The 11,806-nt window shown below is 55.3% G+C and overlaps 1 protein-coding gene across 1 annotated transcript in view; it reads left to right on the top strand.

The window, feature by feature from the left end:
- Positions 1-11,806, top strand: part of dock4b (dedicator of cytokinesis 4b) — a 49,811-nt gene that overhangs the window by 21,210 nt on the left and 16,795 nt on the right. The window contains 22 exon segments of the mRNA XM_057022030.1: positions 1,107-1,258; positions 3,625-3,706; positions 3,780-3,840; positions 3,908-4,040; positions 4,347-4,435; positions 5,377-5,502; positions 6,499-6,623; positions 6,700-6,862; positions 7,473-7,579; positions 8,046-8,199; positions 8,329-8,426; positions 8,507-8,590; positions 8,697-8,797; positions 9,215-9,296; positions 9,419-9,589; positions 9,702-9,894; positions 9,987-10,123; positions 10,950-11,049; positions 11,052-11,083; positions 11,350-11,445; positions 11,524-11,618; positions 11,686-11,761. Of these exon segments, the coding sequence (XP_056878010.1) occupies positions 1,107-1,258; positions 3,625-3,706; positions 3,780-3,840; positions 3,908-4,040; positions 4,347-4,435; positions 5,377-5,502; positions 6,499-6,623; positions 6,700-6,862; positions 7,473-7,579; positions 8,046-8,199; positions 8,329-8,426; positions 8,507-8,590; positions 8,697-8,797; positions 9,215-9,296; positions 9,419-9,589; positions 9,702-9,894; positions 9,987-10,123; positions 10,950-11,049; positions 11,052-11,083; positions 11,350-11,445; positions 11,524-11,618; positions 11,686-11,761 (2,457 nt within the window).

Here is an 11,806-nt window from a genome sequence, read left to right as displayed (position 1 = left end):
CATTTCCCAGAGAGATTGTTTTAGCGAGTTTCTTTGTTTCTGCGGCTTAATTAAAATGAGACGGGGATTACCGCCACACGTGTGTGTGTGTGTGTGTGTGTGTGTGTGTGTGTGTGTGTGTGTGTGTGTGTGTGGACTAGCGGGCTCTTCTGAGGCGCGATACTAAAGAAGCCCAAGAACGCATGTTAGCCTTCATTGTCTCATTGTAGACATCCAGCAGAAGAAGCGTAGCATTAGCGTAGGGACTAGCAATAGCGTAGGGAGCGAGTGTGAGGTTTAGCATTCGCTTCAACTGGTAACTTGTGGCTTTGACCCATAACCACAGCCGCTAGGTCGCTAGACTCTTGCAGAACATATATTTAAGAACAGTCTTTTAGCATTTGGTTGCTAACCAGTTAGCCGCTTCAGCTTCCTCGAACCCGCTCCGGTTTTAAGCTAGCCTTCTCTCGCTTCTACGGTGGCTGCGAAGATTGAACGCTCTTCCCTCCGAACTTTGACCCCTGTGGGAGGGTCCCGACGTGGCGGCAGCCGTTAGCCCCGCCCACAACAAAACCTCGAGGACGGACAGACGACGACGAAATCCTCGAAGGCTCTCCTCGCTCTTCTTTATCCCCGATGCTGAAATTTGTGCGGCGCACAAGTGCGCAGCGGCTCCACCGGCCATCTGGTGTGTGTGTGTGTGTGTGTGTTGTGTGTGTGTGTGTGTGTGTGTGTGCGTGCGCAGATTAGGAAAGATAAACAGATCCTTATAAACAGAGCCGGAGTAGCTGGACCTCCAGGTTCTTCCTGAGGACCTGATATCCATCTGCTTCCTGTGGCCCCAGACCACAGGTGCCCAGATGAGGCTCCGCACTTCCTGTCCCCCCCCCATCAAGAAACCAGTTGAGAACGTTGGTTCCTGCGTGTATTTGATGCTCTGTTGTCTGAATACAGCCGATTTAGCGCGATCGTTCGGTATTACGAGATCAACCCCCCCCCCTTTGTTGTGGCTTTGATGAGCTTTGATCCTCTATTTAAGGTTCTCTGGATTTGGAGCTCGTGCACGTTTGCAACGTCTCCAAATTCCACGTCAGCCCGCTGACGGAGATCCCTCCTCTCCTCCGCAGATGGAACACCGGCACCGCAAGAAGGAGACGGCGGCGCCGGCCAGCACCCATCACCTGTTCGTCCACGTGAAGAGTTTGGTGAGCGCCAACCTGGGGGAGGAGCTAGAGGTCTTCTTCCACATCTACGACGGGCGGGAGAACCGGCCCCTCAGGTAGAGGCTCCGCCTCCAAAACCCGACGGCTGAGGAATTTAGGTCGGAGGAGCTCCGCCGGAGCGAGCGCCGCAATTCCCAGCTCCATAGATCAAAGGAAAAACCTTTCATGTCACCAACAAACGGGTTCCGAGACGGCGAGAGTGCTGCGAGAAACCCGCTTTGACGCCGGCTCCTCTCAATCCCAGTCAGGTCGGGGGGGGCCAAAACGGCGTCCGTAGACCTCCCGCTGGCCCCCCGCCAGCGCTGGCGCCTGGCACGGAGCCACTTTGAAGCGTCCTTCTGTCCCTCGCGGGTGTTCATGGACCAGATGGGGGTCCGGCCCGTGGCGTCGGTGTCACGCCGACACCAGTGTTCCCAGTGCTGCTCTTTTGTGCTCCGAACAGCCTCCCAGTCTGGAGGGGAGACGGCCTGTAACACCGCGTACCACCGTCGTTGTGTTCTCGGCACGACGCTAACGGCAACAGCGGCTCGCTAGCAGCAACCAGACGGAACAAAAAAGGGTCCAAACCCGAATATGAAGCCGTTTGTCTTCATCTGCAGCCCGATAAAACCGTATTTTTCCCTCATTTGATGCGTCTCAGAAGATAAACGATGACGCTTCCATTTGTAGCGTCTTGCCCGGGTTATAATTAGCATCCCTCGCTAGCAAAAACAGCTAACTTGTAGAGATCTATATTTTCTGCACACAGCCTTGAAGCTAGCTCTCAGGCTAATCTAGCAACTACGGGAGTTCATCTATCTTCTGTATCGCCTCGTCGGTGTCTGGAGAGGAAGTAGCGGGCGGCGTGCAGGCCCAGGGGGGAGGAAGAGCGGCTATTTGTGTTATGCTAATGTGAGTGGTGACGGAGGGAGATAAGGTCCCCCTTGGGGACGTCGGTCCTCCCAGCTCGGGTGATCAACACGCTGCAGCTGTGGTGGGGAGGAGTGCGGCGACGAGGGGCCGTTAATTGGGAGCTGGGGCTTTAGCAATCGAGCGCTAATTAGGGTTCGGGGTAGCATCCGTGAGCCATGTGGCCAATGCGGAGGAATCCGTCTCCATATGGCTGGATAAATGGCGTGGAAAGCTACAGCGGGCGGCTAATGAGAAGCTATGGCCTCAAAACCAAACTGACTCTCCTCTCGTTCACGATATACTGAAAAACTTGATGGAACACATGAAAAAATCATTAGCATTTACATAATTAATAGTTTGGAGTGTAATTAATTCAAAAATGGGCACCCGGTGCCCTACATTACACACAATTACAGTACGAGAGGCTGATTTTGACACATTAGCTTGTAAGAAAAGACCTGGCTAGCATTAGCGGCCCTAAAGCATCCTTGTAGCCACACGGTCTGATACGCTATAGATTAGCTTTGTTATATTTTCCACATATATAGGAGGCGCGTACTCGTCTGGCGTCCGTTAGCCATATCAGCAGCTCGGCTCGCTGTCGGACGCTGGTGCATTACGAGGTTTCCTCTCTGCTTATCGCTGGACTGTGAAAGTCACCTAACTGGATTAGCCCTCGGCTCGCTAGCCAGGATGAGACGACCCAGCAGGACGCCTCCATTTCCCTTTTTTTTTTTAGCGTGAGATGGAGCGAGAACGAGAGAGCGAACAGAGAGACAAAGGGAAGGTCTCCATAGCTAAAGCTAACCATTTGTTAACCACTACGGACAAGTTAAAGCATTATTGTCTCATCGCAATAATAAGCAAAGATTAGCTTTTGTACTTTAATATTTTGGTGCTACAAAAAAAGCTACATAAGCTATAAAGCTATATAAGCTACAAAAAAAAAATGGAATTTCCTAATTCCTGGTCAAAGCAGTTAAAATAAAGGCTCCAACAAATTAGCACCGCTGTAGCTAATCATTGGTCAATGTCACGTACACGGTGTTATAGCGCACTTTTGTTAGCAGTTCTATTTTGGATCCTGTCGTTTATGGATTGAAGTGAGAATTAGCCGTTTCCTTCAGGTTGCTTAAGCTAGTCACCACCGCCAAGAGATGACGTTCCAATTTTCTCCTCATAGAACGAAAGGTTGTCTCTTATTTGTCAGAACACGCTGCCATTTTTGCTAGCGGCGCGTTATCTGGGCCACAAACATGTCAGAGGAGCGACGTTCCGGATGTTTTATTCAGCCGCGCGCGGATGCTCCCGTTGTCGGGAGGATTTGGTTCAGCAATTCCAGCTTTGTATATATTTTCCTCCCTTCATCCGTCCGTCTCCGGCGGCGGCTTTGATGCCGCTGCTCGTCTCCCGACACGTCTCGACGCCGTTTCTGATCCTCCCCGTGTCCCCGAGAGCGGCGGCGGTTGTTTAAGCGGCGTTCCGATGACGTTCCGTCTGGGTCAACTTCTTCTTCTGTCCTCTCGCGCAGTGAAAGGTTCTTTGTCAGGCTGAATAAAAGCGGGTTACCAAAGGCCCCGGAGAAGACGGAGCGGCAATGCACCCTGTTTGTGGTGAGTGGCCAGCATGACTCTGCATTTAAAAAGGCGCCCTGCTAAGCTAACCTGTCACGTTTTTTCCCCTCAGGATTTAGGAAGCAGCGACCTGCGGAAAGACGTCTACATCGTTGTGCACGTGGTCAGAATAGGTGGGCGTCTCTTCTACTTCCGTTAAATCCCCCCTGTAGTTGTTGTTTTGACCGTAGCCGTGCGCAGGGAGGATGGGCGCCGGCGAGAAGAAGAACCTGTGCAGCGTGCCGTACAGGCGGCCGTTCGGCTGCGCCGTGGTTAGCATCGCCGACCTCCTCACCGCCGACTCCAAGGACGACCACCTGCTGAAGGTTTACGCGTAAGTCCTTCGCCGTCTTCTCGATTCACGCATAAATGTGAGCTAGCGTCTCTGGAGCTAACTCAGCGGAGGGTGTCAGGGAGGCTCCGCCTCCTGAGCTGGAACTGATGTTTTCTGGCTCAACATTCATGTCTCGCTGTCTCTATTGGCGGGAACATGAAAGCGAAACTATTCCCCGAGCTAGCGCTCGTTTAAACACGAGCTAATTTCACCCAAAGAGATCCAAAGTCATCAATCAGCGATTACAAAAACGTGTTTTTATCTGTTCTTCTCCGTGTTAGCTTAGCTTGCGTCTCTTGTCCTCAGGTGCAACACGGAGAGCGAGTGGTCGCAGATCCACGAGAACATCATCAAAAAGGCGAACTCCCGGTACAACCTGTCCAGCTCCAACACAGGTGAGTCCTCCGATCATGTGACCGTTCTGGTTCCCCCTCGTTTTACATCATCGGTCTTTCGGGTTTCGGGTCACTCCGAGCTCTCGGTTCCTCTTTCCGGACGCTCTGTACTTCTGGCTACGTGTGCAGGAAGTTTGCTTCTGCAATTGCATTCAGACCACTGCTATAAATAGCATCTTTCAGCGTGGTAGCGTTTCCATGGCAACAGGTCGGCGGATCACCTGGACCGTCTGACATGAAATAGCAAGAAAAATGAGGATGACTCGGCACAAAATTCGCAGGGAATCTCAAGCCGGCGTGAGGGAACGCCGTTAATAATCAGCCACCCTTAGCATATTAGCATCGTCTTAGCATCTCCACAGCTCCCGTTAGGTTCATCCCAGATTACAGATGCTAACGTGGCCTCTTATCCGCCGCCCCGGCATCTCCGGGTCACGTGACATTCATCTGTATTGCGGTGAAAACAAAGAGCCGTTTTTATTTACGTTTTCCGAACCGGTTTCGTAAGGACGCGGCCCAGCGTGAGTCAGTCGGGGAGATGGATTCAGCTTCCGCCTCCGCTAGCGTAGGTAGCGACAGGAGAGGCTGCGACAGCTTTGTTTTCCCAGCGTTTATTTGCCTCTTGTGTTTGTGAGGAGGAAGAGCCAAGTGGGCAGCACAGGCCGGCGCTCTTATTGTTAGCTTTAGCTGCCATAGCGACGGGGCCGGCTCTTTGAAGACGACCTCCTTTGACGAGTTCTGGATCAGAATCAAATCCCAACATGCCTAGCTAGCAAGCGCAGCTTCGTCTTAGAGTTAGCAATCACACTAAAGTACAAACGGCGTCGTGTTTAAATGCGTCTGTTTGATGTGAAACTTGAGCGGTTTTCATTCGTTAGCGCGGCGGCGTTAGCGCGGCGGCGTTAGCGCGGCTGTGATTGAACGCTACTGTGTGTGTGCAGGTTTGGCCGTGGCTCTGCAGCTGCTGCACGGCGACATCGAGCAGCTGAGGCGCGAGTACATGGTCCTCTTCACCCGCGGCGTCTCCATCACCAGGAAGTTGGGCTTCTCTGACATCATCATGCCAGGTAGCGACCCAACGACCCTCGTTGTCTGGTCCTGCGGGGGGGGGGGTTTAGGAAGAGCGGCGCGTCTGCGGAGGAGCCCGGACCGACACGGAATATTCAGGGTTCAATTAAGGACCACCGCGGGGCTCCTCCGGCGCCGCCGCACGAGGGCCTCGTTGCCACGGCAACACAAGCGTAAACCTTCCGCTGTGGGGTGAGGCTGTCTGTCTGGCCCCTCAGTGCCTCGCCAACACTCGTGTTCTCTGTGTCTTCCTTTGTCTGAACACAGACCTGCCCCCCCCCTCCACCTGCCCCCCCCTCCAGCTGCAGAAGCTGTTTTTATTGACTTCCTTCATTTGCATCCTTCTGCTTTCTTAAGCCCCGCCCACTCCACTTCCCATTTTCTACGTTTATTCGACACAAATAAACAAACCCCCCCCCCCCCCACACACACACACACACACACACACTGTCTTTCCGTCTTTGCGTCAGGGCTTCACGTTGCCATGGTGATGGCAGAAAAAAAAAAATCAATGCCGACCCCTGGAGATGCAATAAAAATGCATCCGCCGAGGTTTTTACAGCGTACGAGGATGCTGCTGTAGAGCGTGTCTGACTGCCCCCCCCACACACACACACACACACACACACACCCACACACACGCACACACACACACACCCGGTCCAACTTCCCCTGCATGAGGAAGCAAACGTGCCCCAGCCGCGGTGTGTTCGGGTGTCTGAAAACAATGGAGAATATTACTTCCTGGGATTATTTTCTCTCAACTGCTCTGGCAGGTGGCGTATCCCTCCGCCAACATCCGCTTCATGCGAGCAAATAAACTTACATATTTTTCCCATATTTCCCATCCCAGGAAATATATCATTAGCCAGTACCAGCGTACCCACCCCCCACCCCCTTTCACCCCCCGTCAGGAAGCATTAGAATAAAAATAGTCCCGGCTGCTGAGGGCTCATTAATATCGCCAGCCGGCTTCATCCGTCTCCTCCCTGCAGGAGAGATGAGGAACGACCTTTACGTCACCCTGGAAAAAGGCGAGTTCGAGAAGGGCGGGAAGAGCGTCGCCAGGAATGTGGAGGTCGCCGTGCACGTGCTGGACGTGGACGGGCAGGTCATCAAGGTGAGCCCCCCCCCCCGAATGCGTGACGCGGTCTCTCAGGTTCCTGGGTCAACGCCGCTGCTTCTCCCTCCTCCAGAGCTACGTGGCTGCCGGTTCTGGGGAACCGGGCTCGGACCAGTACCACTCGCTGGTGCTCTACCACAACAACAGCCCCCGCTGGGCCGAGCAGATCAAGCTGCCCATCCCGGTGGACATGTTCCGAGGCTCACACGTGCGCTTCGAGTTCCGACACTGTTCCAGTGAGTATTTGGATCCAGAGGCTCCGCAGATCCGGAACCAAGTTCTGAAACCAGAACAGTTTGTGAGCTAGAAACTGGAATATTTAAAGTTTGGTTGTGATGATGAGCCTTAAGTGAGGTCATGGAGCATGGATGGGGTCTGGGTCTGGGTCTGGAGCTGGAGCTGGAGCTGGAGCTGGGTCTGGAGCTGGGTCTGGGTCTGGAACTGGATCTGGGTCTGGAGCTGGATCTGGATCAGGGTCTGGATCAGGGTCTGGCTCAGGTTCTGGATCTGGGTCTGGCTCTGGCTCTGGATCAGGGTCTGGATCTGGGTCTGGATCAGGGACTGGATCTGGATCAGGGTCTGGATCTGGGTCTGGATCTGGATCAGGGTCTGGATCTGGATCAGAGACTGGATCTGGATCAGGGTCTGGATCAGGGTCTGGGTCTCTGTTCTGACTCCCAAACCCTCCATCTCTCCTCTGATTGAGCTCTGACCCGCAGATGAACCAGTTTCAGTCCGGTTCACGCCTGCACACTATGATTCTGGATCAGGGTCTGGGTCTGGATCAGGGTCTGGCTCAGGTTCTGGCTCTCCAGTCCGGTAACAGCGGTTCTGTTCCCCCCACAGCTAAAGACAAGGGGGAGAAGAAGCTCTTCGGATACTCCTTTGTTCCTTTGATGCAGGAGGACGGCAGGACGCTGCCGGACGGCGCCCACGAGCTCATCATCCACAAGGTAACGGCGGCGTTCTCCGCTCGACCCTTCACTCCAGCTAGCCGCTAGCGCTCCGTCGCTCCGTCGCAGTATTCCAGCCCGTTTCCTCGACCTTCTCCCTCCTTTGATGTCACCTGTTCCGCTCGGCGACGCGATGGGAATCGCTTCGGTGCGGCAGGAAGTGGGTCGGGTGTAATCGGCAGTAATTGCAGGATCTTTTCATCCGATGGGAAGAGCGGGAAAGATCCCAAAAGTCTGCTGGTCTTTGTCCGGTTCAGCCGTCCTCTTCGGAACCCCGCGTGGGGAAAAAGGTCCCGTCGCTGAAGCGCTCCGCCGATCCGGCCTATTTTCTCCCGCGGTCCTAAAATAGACCCGGAGAAATGGGTCCAGATCGTGCGGTGGCCTCGGAGCGCTAACGACCCCAGCTGTCCGTGACGGCCTCGCGTGAAAGGCCCGGAATAACGAGGGTGTGTTTTTCCTCCGCCAGTGTGAGGAGAACGCCAGCCTGGCCGACTGCTCCCGCTACCTGAAGCTGCCCTTCTCCAAGAACAACCTCCCGTCCAACAACCAGACCCTGAAGGGGACCAAGGAGTCCTTCTGGATCACCAGCTTCCTCTGCTCCACCAAGCTCACCCAGAACGGTAAGATTCCGACTCCGAGGCTTCCGGTTGAAACTGAGACTGGGAAAAGGGTCTCGAGTCCTGTTCTCCCACTGCACTTGAACGCATCGTCGCCCTCTGAGAGGTTTCGTGTCCCCCCTCCCTCCCCAGGGGACATGTTGGACCTGCTCAAGTGGCGAGCTCACCCCGAGCGGATCAGCGACAGCCTCTCCAAGCTGAGGGAGATCGACGGCTCGGAGATCGTCAAGGTAAACGCTCTTGTTTCCCAAATTTGACCCAACTGGACGGATTGAGCCTTTACGTTGCCCCCCCCCCGTCCCCCCCACAGTTCCTCCAGGACACCCTGGACACCCTGTTTGGGATTTTGGATGAAAGTTCCCAGCGATACGGACTCAAGGTCTTTGATTCCCTGGTGAGCTCCCGTTTTGCTTCGGTTGGTGGTGCTGTCGCGCTCCTGAGCCTCACGGAACCAGAAAAGTCCAACTTGTCCCGGTGGAACTTTGTCCCCTTGTCTCCAGGTCCACATCATCAACCTCCTCCAGGACAGCAAATTCCAGCACTTCAAACCCGTCATGGACACCTACATTGAGAGCCACTTTGCGGGAGCTCTGTCCTACAGGTAGACCGGGTCAGACAGGGTGACCTTTCGGGGGGGGGGGGGGGCACTTGCAGGTCCCACTGTCCAGGAACGGGGGGGGGACATCTGCAGTTTAGTGGACCAGGCGCTGGAGAGAAGCGTGCTCGCAGTGACCTCTGGTGGGCAGCGGTGGAACTGCACCGTCACGTCTAATACATAAAGCGCGTTTCCGTCTCCTCACACCTCACTTCCGCCTATTTTAGGCTCTTTTACCTGTGAAGCTGCTTCTGAGGTGTTTCTGCAACCACAATAAATGAAGAATAAATTAAAAAAAACTCCACTGAAGTCTATTTAGATAACGAGGAATCGAATAGATACAAAATCCTCTCGTTGGAAACAAGAATTTCCAAATTTTTGTGGCAGCAAGTTTCCAGCTCTGAAGCTCTGCTTCTTCTCCAGGGACCTGATCAAAGTCTTCAAGTGGTACGTGGATCGCATCGTGGACGCCGACCACCAGGATCACATCCAGCAGGTGCTCAAGGTGAGGCCTCCGCCGCCGCTGCCACGCTGCGCCCGAACGCACCATGAAGAACCGAACGCGCACAAAAAAATAAACTAGCTTCCTTTAGCCGCTAATAACTCTTCTGCCTTTTGTCCTGCCAGGCCAGCGAGTACATCTTCAAGTACATCATCCAGTCCCGCCGCCTCTTCTCCTTGGCAACGGGGGGCCAGAACGAGGAGGAGTTCCGAGTCTGCATCCACGAGCTCTTCATGTCCATTCGCTTCTTCCTGTCGCAGGAGAACAAAGGCGCCACCCCCGTCTCACAAACGCAGGTTCGATTCCAAACAGCGGCGCTAGCTTAAAAAGAGTCTTGAGCCCTGTTCCTCTCACGCAACATTTTATGTTCCATCCCATCATGACCGAGCGTGGCTCCGATGTTCTCAGGCGGTGTTCCTGCGGACGTTCCACACCATCTACGGCGAGCTGTTGAAGATCTTCACGGTCCGGGAGGTGGCCGGATTCGTCAGGGAGACGCTGGGCTGCCTCCCCACCGCCGCGCACGCCGACTGCCCCCTGGAGGCCGTCAAGCTGCAGTGCATCGCCAAGACGGTGGAGAGCCAGCTCTACGTGAACCCAGGTGCTAGCACGCTCGCTCACGCGCGTTCCGCAGCGGAACGTTCGCTTCAAGCTAACTATATTGTGGTGCGTTTGCTGCCTGTTGCGGCGCAGAGTCGCGCTGCATCCTGCTGCCGGTGGTGCTGCGGGTCCTCCACGTGCACATGCAGGAGCAGAGGGACCTGGTCATGTGCGCACGCATCCTCACCAGCATGCTGTCGCTCATCAAGAAGGAGGAAAACGGCACCGCGGTGAGTCCTGCACGAGGAGGAGGAGTCGCAAGACACGGCGCCAGTTAGCTTAGCAAAAGACGGGGCGGTGTGCTAGCGTGTGCTACCCGTGAGCTGTTACTTTCTGCGGGGAAGCGGGGAGATCTGAGGACGCCAACACTTCCGGGTCCTCATCCTTTCGTGATGATCTCGTCACCGTCAGATTCCCGCCGTCCCTGGCGCGTGAGGTCTGCGCGCTAGCTGTCAGAGCCTGTTTTCATATTTAGACCCGGGCTAAGCTAAACAGCCGCTGGCGGTTTGACAGGCGCGATTTGCATCAAGTTCTTCGCCTCGTCTCCCGGAGGAACCTCGATTTGTGGTGAAAACATGGAATAAAATAGCCAGAAACATCATTTTAGCATTCCCTGGCAATATGTGGGAATACCCGATTGTTTTCCGTGGTATATGGGCAGTTAGCCTCGCTAACGAGGGCGCCGGCCAACGCCCAGCCCAGTAACGAGCCCATCGGTCTGGCAGTGGCCATCGCCGTGGCAACAGTCACTCAAAAGTCGTGCACGTCGGTCAGCTGCATCGGCCTGTTTATCAATACGCGAGGACCGCGGTGGAGGCACGTGCACGCGCCCACACGTGCACAGGAAGACTGGCACCGCGCTTAAAGACAAGCGACAGCGGGAGCGACCGGCGTGCCCGTCTGGAGCTCCTCATTATCGTGGTCTGTCCTGGGAGGAGGGAGGCACACACACACACACACACACACACACACACACACACACACACACACACACACACACACTCACACACACACTCTCACACACACACACACTCAACCTTCCTGTTCCCGCCCCAGGAGCCGGTGGTGTCGGAGGAGGTGGAGCTGATCGTGGAGAGCCTGCTGGGGGTCCTGCTGAGGACCATCCTGGAGATCAGCAACCGGCCGCAGCCCGCCGCCCCCCCATGAGGCTCCAGGTCCAGGACGTCACCGTAAGTGTGTGCTCGCTGCTCGCTCGCGCGCTCAGCGGTGTGAATTGTTCCGGGATTTAGCATAAAAAGTAATTATAGATCCTAAATTGAGCCGCGGCGGCGGCGGCGCCGATAATCCCGGCGCCATTATTAACATTAATGGTCGTAATTAAGATTCTGAAATGGGAGCGAGGAGGTGGGCGTTGATGAGGTAACGGCGGCGGGCCTCGCCGCGGCGTGCCCGCCACGTCGGCCTGTGTGACCTCTCCCGGGTGACCTCCTTTCAGGGGGAGTTCGTGGCGTGTTTGCTGGCGCTGCTGCGGCACATGAGCGACCGGCACTACCAGAAGCTGCTGCAGGCCTTCAGCAGAGACAACCTGAGGGTGAGAACGCCGCCCTCTCCCTTCCCCAGCGTTCCCCGCCCACCGCGGCACTGACGCCACCTCTCCCGCCTCCCCCAGGACTTCCTCCTCCAGATCTTCACCGTGTTCCGGATCCTGATCCGGCCGGAGATGTTCCCCAAGGACTGGACGGTCATGCGGTTGGTCACCAACAAGTAAGCGGCTCGCGCCTGTGATCCCGCTCCCTCTGTCGGGGTTAATTCTAAGCTAGCTTCCCTTTAGCGTCATCATCACCACGGTTCTGTACCTCTCGGACGCCCTGAGGAAAAACTTCCTCAACGACAAGTTCGACTACAAGGTAGGAGGAGGCTCGTTTGTCCCTCACGTGCGCGAGCGTTCCCCT

Source organism: Takifugu flavidus, chromosome 22 (assembly GCF_003711565.1).
Source record: "Takifugu flavidus isolate HTHZ2018 chromosome 22, ASM371156v2, whole genome shotgun sequence".
NCBI classification, from domain to species: Eukaryota; Metazoa; Chordata; class Actinopteri; order Tetraodontiformes; family Tetraodontidae; genus Takifugu; species Takifugu flavidus.
This window is presented reverse-complemented; position numbering and strand designations above follow the sequence as displayed.